The 17,026-nt window shown below is 37.8% G+C and overlaps 1 protein-coding gene across 4 annotated transcripts; it reads right to left on the bottom strand.

The window, feature by feature from the left end:
* Positions 1-1,972: 1,972 nt before the first annotated feature.
* LOC120799339 (zinc finger protein 134-like) lies at positions 1,973-13,880 on the bottom strand. 4 transcript variants are annotated; one of them, XR_005708812.1, is made up of 3 exons: positions 13,534-13,874; positions 11,930-12,055; positions 10,269-11,010 (listed from the first exon to the last, which is right to left on the bottom strand). XR_005708812.1 is itself a non-coding variant. In XM_040144446.1 (3 exons), exons 1-3 carry the CDS (start codon positions 13,706-13,708, stop codon positions 10,989-10,991), a joined length of 261 nt encoding a protein of 86 aa, XP_040000380.1. In that variant the 5' UTR covers positions 13,709-13,878; the 3' UTR covers positions 10,269-10,988. The 4 variants fall into 4 exon arrangements, 2 of the variants coding, with proteins under 2 accessions (XP_040000378.1, XP_040000380.1); XM_040144446.1 differs by lacking the exon at positions 11,930-12,055 and adding an exon at positions 13,214-13,277 and having other exon boundaries at positions 13,534-13,878; XM_040144444.1 differs by lacking the exons at positions 10,269-11,010; positions 11,930-12,055 and adding an exon at positions 1,973-3,055 and having other exon boundaries at positions 13,534-13,880.
* Positions 13,881-17,026: the final 3,146 nt, after the last annotated feature.

The following is a 17,026-nucleotide window of genomic DNA, read 5'->3' as shown; positions in this document are numbered from 1 at the left end:
AAACATATTGTCAGACGCATCCCAACTGCTTTAAATCATTAGCTATTCAGACGATAAATGAATTAGCTTGCCGATACATAACTCATTATCAACAGAGTTAAGCTACATACTAGTAACCATTAGACTATTTTCAACAGTGTGTAAAGATGATGTATAATTCATGTTGTGAAACATATTCACATGTTGGGCAACTCACTACCTGCCTGTTGCCATGGCTTCAGTCGTCACCCCTTTCGAGGACAGACTTTTACCTGCTGCTTTTCATTCAGCTAGTGCTAGCTGTTAGCAACTACATTTTAGCACACATCTGCTGTAGGTTCAGATGTTTTTGGTCACAGTAATTGTATTAACCATATGCACAAGGACATCACAAACAAAAAGTTTTTATCTTCTAACATAATTTTAATTCATCACCTTTCCTCTCTGCACTAGTCATGTGTTGAAGTCTATTCCTCTTCAAATAATGTTTCTCTCCTGTCAGAATACTTATCAACAGAGTTAGATTCACTGAGAACTTTATTAGCAACACCTGTAGACCTGTTTATTCATTTACCACCTAGCCAATCATGTAGCAGCAGTGCAATGCATAAAGTCAAGCAGATAGAGGTCAGGAGCTTCAGGTAATGTTCACATCAAACATCAGAATGGGGAAAAAATGTGATTTCAGTGACTTTGACCGTGGCAGGATTATTGTTGCCAGACAGGCTGGTTTGGTGCCAAAAACAAACATCCAGTGAGCGGCAATTCTGTGGATGGAAATGCCTTGTTGATGACAGAGGTCTGATGAGAATGGCCAGATTGGTTGGAACTGACCGAAAGGCTATGGTAACTCAGATAACCATTCTAAACCATTCTACAACTGTGATGAGAAGAAAAGCATCTCAAAATGCATAACACGTCTAACTTTGAGGTGACTGGGCTACAACAGCAGAGGACCACTTTGGGTTCCACTCCTGTCAGCCAAGAACAGAAATCTGAGGGAGCAGTGGGCACAAGCTCAGTTGAAGGCTGAAAAAACATAGTCTGCTTTGATAAATCTGGATTTCTGGTGAGCCACGGAAGTGGCAGGGAAAGAATTTGGCATCAACAGCATGAATCCAGGGACCAAACCTGCCATGTGTCAACAGTCCAGGCTGCTGGTGGTAGTGTAATGGTGTGGGGAATGTTTTCGTGGCACACTTTGGGCCCCTAAATACCAATCAATCATTATTCGAATGCCATGGTCTGAATATTGTTGCAAGTGCATGTCAAATAGCAAATATCGTCTCAAACTGGTTTCATGAACATGACAATGAGTTCAGTGTACTTCAGTGGCCTCTGCAGTCACCAGTTCTGAATCCAATAGAATACCTTTTGTGAAGTGGTAGAACGGGAGATTGGTAACATGAATGTGTAGCTGACAAATTTTCAGAAATGTGATGCAATCACGTCAACAGGGACCAGAATCTCTAGGAATGTTTCCAACATTTTGAGGAATCCATGCAATGAAGAATTGAGGCCCTACCCCTTATTAGAAAGGAATACTCCTCAGTTGCTTTTCCTGGTGTCTTCCATTTTTTCCAAATTTTCCTTTTTCGATTCGAGGGTCTAAGGAAAGAGGGTGTCATAAGCTGTACAGATTGTTAAGCACCTTGTCGCAAATTTGTTGATTTTTACAGTGGCTTATGTAATAAAATCTAACTTGACTATTAATATGGTGTTCCTGAAAAAGTGCTCAGTGAGTGTAAATGAGCCAGTGTTCAGCTGCTGTTACTGCTGGTCAGCAAAAGCTACACAGTTTTGCACATATAAATAATCGAAACATAAGAGTTTGCTTCCAGTAGAATGCTCAATGTCCGAATTCCTTTTATTTCAAAAATTCATTTCAAAATTATTTGACCATTTTTATACACAAAGTGAATACGTTTTTTGTACTTGTGTTTATTTAAATAGCAACATGACAAATATTTCAACTTCTGTTATCACTGTTTGATTTTTCAACATACATAAAAAACCCTGAACCCACCCCTCCCATCTCTAGAACAAGAGATACACTAATGTACCTACTTTACATAGCTCCTTTGGGAGCTCTCTGTGAGCTATGTTTGGTGATTAGTGTGAGCAGTAAAGGAGTCTCCCCTGTGCTTCTTGACTATAACGTGGATGCTGCCAAGTAAAATAATCTCACTGTAATGTTCAAATACTGTGATTCCGTGAAACATCTGACAGATGGAATCAGATAACATTAGTCAAAAGTATTATTCAAATTTAATTACCGCACATTCAGAAAGTTTTTCCCTTGTGTGGACTGTCATGTGTTGTGTCAGATTTCCTTTTTGTGAAAATCTTTCACCACAAACAGGACAACTACATGGTTTTTCCCGTGTGTGGACTGCCAGGTGTTGTGTCAGATTTCCCTTCTGAGTAAATCTTTTACCACACAGAGAACAACCAAAGGGTTTCTCTCCAGTATGGCATCTCATGTGTGTCTGCAGATGGTGCTTTTGGCCAAATATTTTACCACATTTTGAGCAGCTAAATGATTTAATGCCAGTATTACGTCCCATATCATTGACAGGAGCTGTATTTTTCAGAGTTTTTATATCTGTCTGAGGTGTACCGGTCTCCTTCCAGTCATCACCACTAGCTTCAGAATAGTGTGAAGTCTTGTCATTAAATCCAGATAGACATTTATAATCAGATACTAAGATCCTGTCTGGTTCTTGTCCTCCACAGTCCTGTCCATCAGCTTCTGTTTTCATCTGTTCAGTTGAGCTGCTGGCTGGAGGCTCTGCCTCTCGGTTCTCCTCAGTTTGTCTTTGATGAAGCTGTGAGGACTGAGATTTCTCTTCATCTTCACTCTTCACTGGGACATGCACGGATGGGAACTTGGTGATACTGTCCTCACGCAGTCCTTGCAGCTGACTCATGACCGGACTGGTCCAGAAATCCTGCTTTTCCTCTTTAATGTGTGGGGGCTCTGGATCCTCCTGGTCTAGGCTGGGGTTCCACTCCTGCTGCTCAGAAGGAAGCTCTTCTTTAATCACCAACTGCTGCTGGACATCTGCAGAAAATACTAAAAATACACACACAAAGTCAAGTTTAAATTAACCCAAACTTCAGACCTTTATTAATGTTAACCTGGCATTTACCAAAGAAAAATCCAATTACATAGCTTGTTATCAGGATATATAAATAACACACTACTGCTGTCAATCTGTCAGTCAGTCCTGCACTTTGGTCAAGAATAACAGATCTCCACAACTGTTATAAATGGATTGCATTAATGTTTACCTCAGGATGAACTGTAATAACTTTAGTGATCCTCTGACTTTTCATCTTGCAAAACTTGCAAAACTAATGAAATTCCCATTACCCTGAGCTGTACTTTATGTATAGTGTTAATTAGCAAATGCTTTCATGCTGTCACACTAAGCTAAGATAGTGAAAATTTTAAACATTCCTGCTTTTAGCATCCGAATGTTTGCATGCTGATATCAGTATTTACCTTAAATCACGACTGTGCTTAAGTGCAGCCTGACAGCACACTGTCAACAGAAAAACTGGTGAATCTGGCATCTTCGGAAAACAGGAACTCTTAGACTATCAATCCTTCAAATTTTGGAATCCTAAAAAATTTGGAATCCTAAAGCTAAGCCTAAGGTTGGTCTTCCATTTGGAGACGACTCCTAAGCATCTACGGGGTGTTAAATTCCCGTTTTCATGCCCCACTGGTGCGCTCTGGTGGAAAGGCAGTTACAACAAGGGGTCTCCTGTTACAAGATACAGTCAATTTGACGGTAGGCTGTAAGTATATGGACAGTTGTGGAGGAGAAGGGGTGGTTAACAAAAATATTGCATTGACTGTTTAGAAATTACAGCCATTTTTAAACACAGTCCCTCTTATTTTCAGAAGCTTAAAACACAATTGATTAGTTTGTTGAATTTGCATTTGGTAGCTGTTCATGGGAACTCTCAATATGCAGTCCAAAGAGGTGTCAATGCAAATGAAGGAGGCCATGACTGGGGTGAAAAAACAAAATAAACCTATCAGACAGATGGTAGAAACTTAAGGAGTGGCCAACAATTTGTCCATTCTTAAAAAGAAGGAATGCACTGGCAAGTTCAGCAACACCAAAAGGCCTGGAAGACCGTGACTGTAAACTAGCTCACTGTTGATCATTGATGATGTGACTGCTGATAGAAAGCTATACTATCTGCTCAGATTCAGCCAAATGCTGCAAAACTGATAGGACGGTGCTTCACAGTACAGATGTATAATGACCAAAAAGATACTGCAAAAGCAGCCCAAAAGCTTCTCAAGGCAAAGAAATGGAATATTCTTCAATGGCCAAGTCAGTCACCTGAGCTTAACCCAATTGAGCATGCTTTTCAATTACTGAAGACAAACCTGAGGGCAGAAAGACCCAGAACCAAGCAGCTGCTTGTTTGAAGGAGGAGGCCACACCTGTCCATGAAACCAATCAATTGTCAATTGTCCAATTACTTTCGAGCCTCTGACAATGAGAAACTTTATAAAAATGGCTGTAATTCCTAAAAGGTTTTTGTGAAACCCCTTGAATTAAAGCTGAAAGTCTACACTTCAATCACATCTTAATGGCTTCATTTCAAATCTATCACGGTGGTGTAGAGAGGCAAAATTAATATTAAATAATTGTGTCGCTGTCCAAATAGTTGTGGACCTAACTGTATACATACACACACACACACACACACACACACACACACACACACACACACACACACACACACACACACACACACACACACACACGCACACCCCTCTGGTTGAAATTATTGGCAACCCTGAATTTTAAGTACATAATTAAATGTAAATTAACCACTTTTTTATAATCAAAATATTTTAATACAATGTCCAATGTTACTGAACAATATATAATGCAAAAAAAAAACATGCTTAATAGTGAAACAGTGAACACAAACACAAAATGTACCCCAGAGACCGTTATTGGAATTCTTCACTAATTTGTGGCTGGTGAAACTTTGGCAACAATGACAGCTTCTAAACATTTCTTGTAGCCATCTAGAAGCTTCTTGCACATCTGCTGGTAAGTTTTTGCGACTCTTCCACTGCTATGTGTTCTAGCTCTGTATTCAAGCTGTTTTAAGTTTGCAGGAGTCCTTATTGCAATGGCAGAAATCATCTCTCTCCAAAGCCTCAATCCAAAAGAGCTTTACTTTGGTGTCATCTGTCCATAGAACATTATCCAAGAAAAACAGTGGCTTATCTATGAAAGCTTTTGCAAACTTTAGTCTTGCCTTTTTCTGCCTCTCTTTCAATAGTGGTGTCCTCCTTGGCCCCTGGAGCCCTACTTGGTTTAGTGTGGTGTATGGTATGGGCTGAAACCACCACTCCTAATTGTTCCAAGTTAGTCTGAAGCTTTTTAGATGTCTTCCGCGGTGTTTTTTCCACAATGCGCATCAACCTTTGCAGAGTTCTCTTTAAGTTTCTTTTTAACGCCAAGGTCCTAAAAGTGTTTATGACTATGAAACGTCTCGATAACATTACCGTCTGTTGAAACAGAATTTAAGGATCTTTGGTGATTGCCTTGTAGCCTTTGAATTATATTTTTAAGTATCATATCTGATACTCTCACAACCAACCTTTTGTTTTTGCCATTGTGAAAAACAAACTGAGAAAAAAATCAGCCCCTTTTTATGCTATAAAACCATCATTCATTGGTTAATTCAGGTCATTTGAACACTGAAAATTAAGCACAAGTGAGTATTATTTGTTTTTTATTGTTTGAGGAACTAATTTAAATTCATCAAAAGGGCCCCAATGACTGTGTCATACATACATTTTATTTTTTTATCTCAATACATGAAAGCATTTCATTGTTGTTGTTCAGTAACTTTGGATATTTTATTAAAGATTCAGATTATCCAAATTTCATTAATTTGCATTTATTCCTGAAGATATTCTAAATACTGTACTTAAAATTACATATATAAATGTACATATATAAATATACATATGTACATGAAATACAAAAACGTATATACACACGTACACATATACATATGTACATATACATGTACACATATACATATGTACATATACATACACATACATACGTATACTTATGTATATATATATGTATGGATACACGTATACATACACTTACATACATACATGTATATACACAGACACATGCATATACACATGTATACACATGTATACACATAAATTTGTATACACATGTATACAAATGTATGTGTATACACATATATACACATACACATACATTTGTATACACATACATACACATACATTTGTATACACATACACATACATTTGTATACACGTTTACACATACATTTGTATACATACACATACATACACGTACAAACATATACATACACGTATATATACATATACATACACATATATATGTATGTATACATATAAATGTGTAAATGTTTCTTGTAGCCATCTAAAAGCTTCTTTTACTTGTCTGCTGGTAAGTTTCTTCAACTCTTCCATCGCTGTGCATTCAAGCTCTGCATTCAAGTTGTTTTAAGTTTGCAGGAGTTCTTTTTGCAATGGCAGATTTAAGTTCTCTCCAAGGTTTATAGTGGGATTTTGGGTTGTTGTCCTACTGAAAGACCCAAGACCTTTGCCTCATACCTAGTTTTCTGACACTGGGTAACACATTTCGCTCTAAAATGCCTTGGTAATTTTCTCATTTCATCATTCCTTTAATACATTTGATGCCTCCAGTACCGGAGGCAGCAAAGCAGCCCCAAAGCATGATTGAACCTCCACCATGTTTTACTGTAGGTAGGGTGTGTTTCAAAATTTGGTTTCTGTCCATAGAACATTATCCCACAAAGACTGCGGCTTATCTATGTACAGTTTTGCAAACATTAGTCTTGCCTTTTTGTGGTGTTCTTTCAACAGTGGTGTCTTCCTTGCCCTCTGCCAATGGAGCCCTACTTGGTTAAGTATGGAGGTTCTACCCGTATGGTACGGGCGGTTCCGTATGGTATGGGTGGAGAAACCACAATCCAGATTGCTCCAGGTCAGCCTGAAGCTCTTAAAATGTCTTGTGTGGTGTTTTTCCCACAATCTGCATCAACCTTCACAGACTTCTCTCACTAAGGTCTTCTTAGCACCACTTCCTTGAAACTTCTTGATAACATTACGAACTGCTGAAACAGGGATTTCAAGATCTTTGCCGATTGCCCTGTAGCCTTCTGATGCTCTCTGACAAGTCTCGTCTTCACCATTGTGAAAAAGAAACATCATTTATTGGTTAATTCAGGTCATTTTAACACTGAAAATTAAGCACAAGTGAGTTTTATTTGTTTTTTTATTTTGTTTGAGGAAATAATTTAAATTCATCAAAAGAGTACCAATAATTTATGTCTATTTTTTATTTTGCTATATGAAAGCATTTTTTTGTTGTTGAGTAATTCTGGACATATTATTTAATGATTAATGATTGTTGTTTTATTAACTGATTGTTAAAAATTGGTTAATTTTTACTAATGTCTGAAAATTCTCTACTTAAAATTCAGGTTTGCCAATAATTTTAAACAGGACCGTACATATCTGCTCTGTAAAACATCTGTCCTGTCTCTCCATTTAGAAAAAAAAGTCAGAAACCGAAAGGGAGAAATTTGTATCTTACATTTTTTTGTTTCATGATTGCGCACCTGGTTTTGCATTATTTCGACAGAATACCATTGAGTAGCTGTCTACGTAGAAAGGATAACTTATTTGGATAAAGCCAATCAAATCTTGCATAAAGCACTAATATCAGCATCATATCATAAGCAGCTGCTACATGACACAAGCACAGACGCTGAACAACAACCTAAACTAGCTTTCCTACTAATGCCTCCTCCTTATCTAACTTACACATATGAATGCACACCGTGTCTTGGAGCTCAGCTTGTTTACTAAGCCACCAAACAAACATTAGCTGGGGAGACGTGACCTGTTAACGTCAGTTTGCAATAGCTATTTAGGTTAGCAACTAATTACAATGAATTGCTATCCACAGAATTAACTGTGTACTGTTTCCAAGGAAATATTAAGAAATAGCTACTATGAAAATTGTCTAGAGTGAGGTCTGCAGAGATACTATTCACATTAGGATGGATGCATAAATTTCAAAGACAGATATCTCGAAATAAAGGCATAGATTTGAGTATGGATGGTAGGGACATGTTCCTGATGAACTGTCTCTAGCAATATTTTTTAATCAATCTCAAATGATCTTGTCATTTAAAGACAACATTTTCCATACAGTGTTGCCAGTGTTATGTCTCCCACTCCATGAATGAAACAGTCCTGAACCAAGTGGCAACCCACCGTGACGTCACCCATTGGTTTGCAAACGCTGTTCTGAAGTCTCAAGTCAGGCATTTTGGCCATCACCATCTTGATTTTTTGGAGCCAGAAGTAACCATATTCGGACGAGGCTGGAGCTGGGGAGGAACGATGGGTGGATCTGACTGAGTAACCAAGGACACTATGCACGGCCACCTATACCAGCAACCTGACTGCACCAGGCTCTCTGCTGCGCTGGGATAAGTCGCTAACAAATTTGGCTCTCATACTTCAAGGTAAACCGAATAGCAGTTAAAGTAATCTTAGTGGCTAATTCCATACATGGCCGCATTTTGCATTTCATTGTTGACAATGGGCGTCAAAACCTCTATTGGAATGCCTTCCTTCTCTCGCTATTTGAATAAGTAACATTACTGAGCGCTGGGATTGATCATGGTGTGTGCACCCACACAATCCCAACAAAGTGAGTCTTAATTAGTTTTCTATTGTTATTTAATGTAAAGCAGTACAGCAGACTGCCCCTCACTAAGCTGAGAGAATAATGTATATTCAGGTAACTCTGTGGAGCTCATCTAATAAGATTCCTGTTTCTTTTGCTTGTTTCTCCGTAGCCTACAATATGAAAATTCTCTCACTATTACAATGTTTTTTCCATCCAGCCAAAGTCTGGATCATTGGTAACACCCTTGCCAGTGTGGGGCCTAGAGAGCTACAGACCCCATGGGGAACAACATTGGTGTTGATATCTCAATCCAATGGTTCAGCTGCGGTGGTCTGAGGTGGAAGTGCCTTTTCCCCTTCTATGACCAGTCCCTATGAGGAAGACCAGTACTGGATGTCCTCCTCATCCACTGCAGTGGGAATGACCTGGGGGAGGTCTCAAGCATCAACCTCGTTGAAGCAATGATGGAGGACCTGCACCAACTCCACCTGCAGTATCCAGATATGAAGATCATCTTCTGTGGCATCACCCAGAGATGCAGGTGGAAGGCTGGTGCTAATACGGGGAAGACTGACAAAGGTTGCAGGTTTCAAAACAGTGTTGTGGCTTCATACTGTATGTTCATTGTTTAAGTGGCAGCTTTATACATCACCCTTGCATAAGGTTTGACACTCATGGGCTTTTTTTGTATGATGGAGCTCATTTCACTACTAGGAGAAATTATATATTTTTTTATTAAATATATATATATATATCTATTTTTTTAAAATCATGCTGAGCCCATTAAAGCCCAAGTTCAGCAAAAGTTTTTTCAACTATGCATTACAGCCAACCTACAGACTGTTGCAATATCCTCACTTTAATTGTAAAGGCAGCTTTTATTCCTTTACGCAGGCTTTCGAGTTTACTCAGAGTGTACAGCTTTATATGAAGTATTATTTATATATTGTGGTTTCTCTTGTCTACCGTTTCTACTGTAATTCATACTTTTTGCTAAAAATTATGTTCCACTGGAGATTCAACTACCTCTTTCTATAATGCATACTTGACTTGTGAGAGTTAATTTTACTGTTATGATCTACAGCCGTAATGTTTTATTTTATTTAAGTAGTAATTTAATTAATCCATTTATTACATTCTTTTATACACCTTTCTGGTGTTGTTGAGGGATAATAATATTATTGAGATGAATGCAGATTTTAATATATAATAAAAAGGTATTTATTTTTTATATTTATGAAGCTATTGCCCTAAGTTTGTTGGTTGGTTTTAAGGTTTTGCCAAAATTTGTAATTAATTACAAGGCCATTTCTCTGTTACCTTTAACCAACAACATAAATAATAATAATGTTTATTAAATGTTGCTGTCATTGAACATTGACATCAAAGGATCAAAAGAAAGAAATTAGAGTTTGTGCTTTCCTTATGTGTATCTTATGTACTTAATAATTTCAATGACATGCAAAAGTGTTCTGTAGATAATGGAAAATGCACTCAGTGCTGTTAATTCACGATATGTTTATTTTAAATTCAATATAACAAAACTATGATCACAAATTGAAAAGAAACAAACAGATTTTTTCAATTACAATAACTGTAGTGATGAATAAAACTAATGTATTTGAGCTGTACTACTCTGACATTTTGTCTCCAAGTTTCCATCAAATGAAAAACCATATATGGACATGCAATATCAATTACTTAACCTAACTGTCAAATATTCAGTACACACTAAAGAGTTTCTATGCCTAATACATACTTCTAAAGTGGTAACAGCAGTACACATCTGTTACAGGAGTCACATTTTGGTCCTGGGTGTACTCTGGGTGGCCAGTTCCAGCTGTTTCCTACTGAAGACTCATTTGATGTCAAAATGGGAAATTCTTTCACCTGTGAAGATGATGACTGTGCTAGATTTGATCCATCACTAATTACAGTTTACACATACCTGTCACATCACCTGTCAAACAACAGCTGAAATTAAATCAAAAGCAAGAAACTGAACCTGTGAATACTTAGGACAGAGAATAATAAACTTCTAAAAAGTCGCTCTGTCCTTTCATGGGAGGAAGCTGAACTGGAAGTGGTTTACTGGCATCATCATCACAACCCATTTGAGAACTAAGAATATTGTCCATGCAGTCTCCCTTCTTGACAACCGGATGAATGACACCAGATACACTGCTCCATTCATGTGGTCTTCCTTCTGTTGGCACCTGTCATTCAGTTTTCACAGTGTGGATACCTTTCGAATTACAGTAAAACACAAACACTTTAGTTTAGTTTACCGTGTATAAATTTACAGTATTGAACTGGACAAAGTCCTACATGGCAAATGTTCTTCTATACAATGTGTATTGTATGTAAGAACACACTTATAACTTTTTGTGATATGATCATTGTGTGAATGAACAGCATTTCTAAATAGAGATTCTAACGTGTATGGGTCATCTTAAAACAGTGTTCTGCGCTAACAGAAGGCCCTCATACTGAATGTCAGACACACCAAAGTGGAAGAAAGACATCAATATAACACTGGACACAGTGCAATACAAAACAGAAAACAGAGAAAGAAAAACAACAGCCATTTTCAATTTAATATATTGTAAAAATTTCCTGATTTGGGCTTTCCATGTACTTTAAGAAAGGACTGTAGTCACTTCACATTTAGATGAGGGAATTTTTTCTCCAGCTTATCTGTACGGCAATTTAATTGTTATATTTAACTGTAATGTCAGTCACTACACTTTGATCATATTCTGGGTGTTTAATCTTCCAATCTACATTCCCGTAAATAAGTCTTACAACATGTGAATTTGTTTTAGCTCTACATCAAATTAAAGAATCATTGTCTATGATTTGTGTAAATAATGGTGTTCCCTTATTTAGCATCCTCATTTCCTCTCATCTCGTCTCTTGTGTCCCTCAGCTTCCATTATCAGCTGACGCTAGTGCTAGCTAGTTAGCTAGGTTAGTAAGGTGCAGCCACAATTCACATTAACTGTGATATTAATTAGGAATCTAAATGTCTCTCCTCCTCCAGTCAAAATTGTAGGAAAAACATACCAACTTTTGGGGTACATTGTACACATTATACTTAAATCAAAATTGCATATGAAGTGCATTTAAATTGGAAATGATAAAGAAAATAAACATTTACTTACCAAAAAAAACTGGATACCAGTATCCTTGGGGGGACTGTTAGTACTACTAACCGAAGACCACACCATAATTACGTCGAACCGAAAACGTATTACAGGCTGACAAACATAACAGTCTGTGGAAAATACCTACTCCACCGAAAAATAGAGAAAGAGTAATCAGAGTAAGAAAAAGAGAAATAAAAGTAATTACAACACAATTTAACCAAAACAATGTATGCTACTCGATTTCAACAGTGAATGACCCTCTTGGCCTTGTCCAACAGGTGGTCTGTCAATAACTCTATATCGGCTCCAGATCAAGCATGTCAATCAAACCAGGCACGCCTCCAAACGTACTTCTCTTTGAGGCTTAATATCTAATTAATTATGGAATTATTTTCAGGAGGACCACCAGAACACTGATCAGAAGGAGTGAATTTAGCTAATGAAACCATAATGACTTGTGGAATAAATGTATTGCCTTAGTATTTCATGAGAGAATTTGATGCTTTTGAATGGGAGTCTATTGGAGCCATAGATTTCCTGGAGCCGCCCCCTAGCAGCCCTCAATGGTATTGTAACTGAGGGCACTTCCGCACTGGCTTTACATTTCAGAGCCAGAGTCTACATCCATTTTTATATAAAGTCTATGTCCAGAACAGAGCTCACAACCTGCTGTACTATGGACTGTAGACTAGCTGCAGCGCTGTTATAGTAGCATTTCAATGCTGATGGATGAACATTATTTTGAAGCAGTCAGTATTTATACTTCAAATTTTTAAAGAATTTAACACGTCTTTGCTGGATGTAATTAACATCAGTCAACTATTATTATATTTCAACTTTGGGCTTAAGGTGTTCATATCATTTTATCGGACAGCTTTATGTCTTGGCAAACATGCAAAAAAGTGAATTAGGACATCAGGTCCTTTTTCAAAGAAGAAGAAAAGTGTCAGTAACAGCTAATCTGTTCTGAAATCACTCCAAACATTTATCATTGTAGACATTAGTAACATGCAGGATTAATATTTATTGAACTAAAGCCATCCCCACCCTAGCGTTTTCCACAATTGGATCAGGAGTTGAGTTATTGTTGTATAGGCTATTATTTAAAGGACATGTATACTGTAGGTAAATGAGCCGCAGCTTGCCCAACCGACTGGTTTGTTTGTGAAGGTCAGGCTCCCAAGTGAGCTCTAATGTCACAGTGAAATGACGGGCTGTAAGTTCATCAGCTGATTGAAAAATTAATACAAGTGGAAGTTTTTGAGATGGTTTGAATGTGGGTTAATGTTTGAGCATTGCCTTGTCTCCGTCATGAGGCACCGTTCGATTAGGTGCGGGAAACTCTTGACCTGTGTCCAACAGACTGACAGAAGGACAGAGTCAGAAAATCAGAGGGTGGTGTGTGAAGATGCTTTACAGTTGCTTCAAACAAACTAGCACCTACTGGTTATTATCCATTTATTTTTAAAATCTGCCACATCTGCGTTTTTACTTAACTATTTTAGAATTAATAAAATCAAATTTAAAATATCTGCATATAATCAGAGAAAATCTGTGGAAAATGGCGTGTGCATTTCTTCTACATGTGGCCCCAGGTGACAACGTCTTATTATACGTACCTGCTCTTCGCCGCTCGTCGTCAGGTTTTGAAGCCGTGTCCAGCAGCCTGCGATGGCGGCACTCCATCTCCTCTTCATACTCGGTGATTGCTTTCTCTAAACGGCCAATTACCTCCTCCACTGCCGCAGTTAGCCGCTGGTTGATAAAAACCTTCAGACTTTGAAGTCTCCACATGTTTCACAGATGACTGATCAAAGCAGAGCTAACGAGAAAACTAAACACTGGTAGCCTTTCTCTTTTTACTATGAGCTAAGGTTTTCCTTTACGTTCTTCTTCTTCTTCTTCTTCTTCTTCTTCTTCTTCTTCTTCTGGGTTTCAGGCAGACTGAATGCCTTGCGGCACATTGCTGCCTCTCACAGGTTGGGATTACATTGCAGTTCAAAGGGATTCTATTAGTGTGATTGTTACATTTGCAGCAATCCCACAATTGAAATTACATGTCCATGTATGGTTCTTTATTATTACTATTATTATATTATTATTATTATTATTATTATTACCGTTTTCTTCCATCCGTTTTTTTAGGCACTACTAGTCCTACATGCATGCAGTTATTAACATGGTTTGAAAGCTAAAATGTTGAGCATGTTTAGGAGATATGTGCTATTACTTCTGGTGCAGATTTCTGCAACACTTGATTTGATAAGATTTTTTAAATGTTTTTGTGTTAATTGGTTTTCTATGGGGAATGAGCAAATCATGATGAAACATGATGAATATCTCAAAAATTGTAAAGGCTATAACACTTAAACTGGTGAACAGCTTCTCTATACTTCAGTGCTTCATAAATTCAGAAATGGTAATGAAAGCGCCACCATGTGTTGAGAAATTAGTTAACAAATATTATGAAATGTTTGGCAAATATCTCGGCAACCGTGAGGCATCGAAAAAAAAATCTGGTTTCTATGTATTCAGTGGATGATGCTTAAGAGAAAATACTTTTCTTTCCCGCCATTTTGAGTTTTTTGCTATACATCCCTCGTCCAAGTTTCACCAAAGTTGGTACATACTATTTTCGGATGACTCTGAATACTGCCCATATGTTTGAAATGAGATATCATATATCGGTTTTCCATGATTGGCTAGTAAACTTTTGCGGATGTGGTCAATCAAGTCAACCTGCTATAAGTCTTGAATGCTTCATCCAATTGCAACCAAGCTTCGCTCAAGGGTGCAGACTTGGACCACGAATAAGACTGCCAAGTTTCATGCAGTTTTGACACTGGAGGTCGCTATGGTAAAAAAAAAATTGCTTAATACAAATTGATACTACCTCAGATAGTAATGATGAGAAACATTTTTGAAATGTCCAGCATGATGTGGCCATATTAGCTTTTAAATAGCATGTTGATGCCCCTCAAAAATCAATGAGTTACTTATATAATGAGGAGTGCATAAAATCACTAATATCTAAAAACCTCTAAAGGCTAAAGAAATGAAACTTGACAGATGGCTGGCCACTGGTGAAATGCTTCATATAGTCAAAAGTTGTTGCAATAGCGCCATCGTGTTGACAGTTATTTTTGTCTTATTGTACTAATACTATTAAACCTATATTTTCTTATATGTTCATGTCCTTTGCTTTAACTACGATAACATCCTTTTTTACGCATCAATTGCCAGCAGATGCAGCAATCGCATGCATTTTCTTCAGGGAATGCAGATGTTCTAGTTCTGTGATTGCTGCCGATGCTGCCAACTGCTGCAATGATAGTTATCTTCACTCTTTATTATTATTATTATTATTTACGTTTTATTTTCGTTTTCTTCCATCCGTTTTTTGACCCGCTACTAGTGCTATACATTTGCAGTTATAAACATGATTCCAAAGCTAAAATGTGATAGTGCTACCATAAGGTGAGAAATGAGCCAACAAATATTGTGAAATGTTTTGGCTAACTAGTTTGTCTGCTGATATGTTGTTGATGATGGATGGATAAGTGCTACTTTTTCACTTTTGCTACCCAGATTTAATCCTGCAAGTCCAGGGATTGAACTGGTGACCTTCCAGTCACAAGCTTTTTCCTCTAACATTAATACCACCACTGCCTAAAAAGTTAGTTTGAAGTACACACTGTGTGTACTGTGTGTGTACTTCAAACAATGGCAACGTAAACTGAGTGGGTCCTGTTGGAGTTGGAGCTAATAAATGTTGAACAACAGTTACTTTTACTGAAATTACTACAACGTAGACAAAAAGAGAAGACTTTGGAAGAGATGGTGTGTACAACCATTGAAGTGAGTGAGTTAGAAGGAGGGTGAGTTTTCTATGCTTGTCCAGCCACTGAGAGACATGGACGAAACATGCCACCAAATGGATCAGTCACAGTTGTTGCAGTCTTCATTGCTGTGACATGTAGTTACATTTCCAGGGAACAAGCAAACAACACTTCTAAAAGTAAACAGTAAGTAAACATTACCATGTCGCTCACAACTTACTTGGTTTTGAGACTTTTCGAAAAGAAATATCCTCCTCCTTTTCCCTTCCAGCTCCTCCATTGCTCAACTTGTCTTCATGCACACCAGAGACGTTTGAAGAGAGGACAAAAGTCTGTAATGCCAAAGATGTCGGTTGTATGACACATATCCCGAACCTTCCCCCCAAAAGCCAATGGTCTGCTTTATAACAGCCGAACGGGATACATATCAAACCAAACGTGTTGCTGCACTGATGCAAGCCAAACCTTTTGCATGCATATTAATAAGTATAACCAGTAGAAAAAAGGTGTTTAAATGATATTTTGGGGCGAAGTCACCAAATGTTTTATGCATTTTTTTGTCAGATTTGACTGGTCATTCCATACATACAGTTTTTATGTCCCAGTGACCATTGAAAGTGAAGTTATCGCTCTCTCCCCATTCATTTAGTAGGGGGCTGGTCTTGTTAACCCGAAATAACTCCAAAGGGGGTGTTGCCAAGATGGCTGGCAAGTGGCAAGACTTGCCTATAAGGACTTTGGTGTGCATGGCACCAGAGGAGAGGTGGAGGGTTCTGTACCACTGCTGAGTGAGACCAAAACACTGTGTGTGTGTGTGCATGTCTTTCTATGGTTGTGTGGACAAAGTTTAGTTTGAAACCATCGTAGTGAGGACATTTTTATCAGTGTGAGCAAATTTTGGCCAGTCCAAAGGAATCCCAGGTTGCAAAATGAAAATTCTTAAAGCCAACTACTAAAGACAGTGGTGTAACATTATCTATTAGCATCTCACAACAATGGGTCATTGCTAGATTGCGTGCAGATGGGAATTTGGTCTCACTAAAATTCAGTAGCCCAGTCAGCTACATTAGCCAACCTTTTGCTCAAGACAAGTTTCTTTGTTTTGGTATATTAAACAGGCAATCCTTGTTAAAGCAAACACAACTTAATTTCAATACGAATTTTAATGGTACCGTGAAAGCTAAATGTAGTCTATTTGAGACTTCTGCTAGTTATTAAAATGCAAGGCATATTATGTCAAAGATTGTTTTTGGCTCGAATAAAGTCTGTTGGG

The sequence above is a fragment of the Xiphias gladius genome, chromosome 14 (assembly GCF_016859285.1).
Source record: "Xiphias gladius isolate SHS-SW01 ecotype Sanya breed wild chromosome 14, ASM1685928v1, whole genome shotgun sequence".
In the NCBI taxonomy this organism is placed as follows: domain Eukaryota; kingdom Metazoa; phylum Chordata; class Actinopteri; order Istiophoriformes; family Xiphiidae; genus Xiphias; species Xiphias gladius.
This window is presented reverse-complemented; position numbering and strand designations above follow the sequence as displayed.

Coding starts and splice junctions, on each gene's coding strand:
- LOC120799339 (XM_040144444.1), bottom strand. CDS start 13,708: ATGTGGAGACTTCAAAGTCTGAAGGTTTTTATCAACCAGCGGCTAACT. Junction 3,056..13,533: donor CGACGAGCGGCGAAGAGCAG/GTACGTATAATA, acceptor GTGTATTTTTAG/TATTTTCTGCAGATGTCCAG.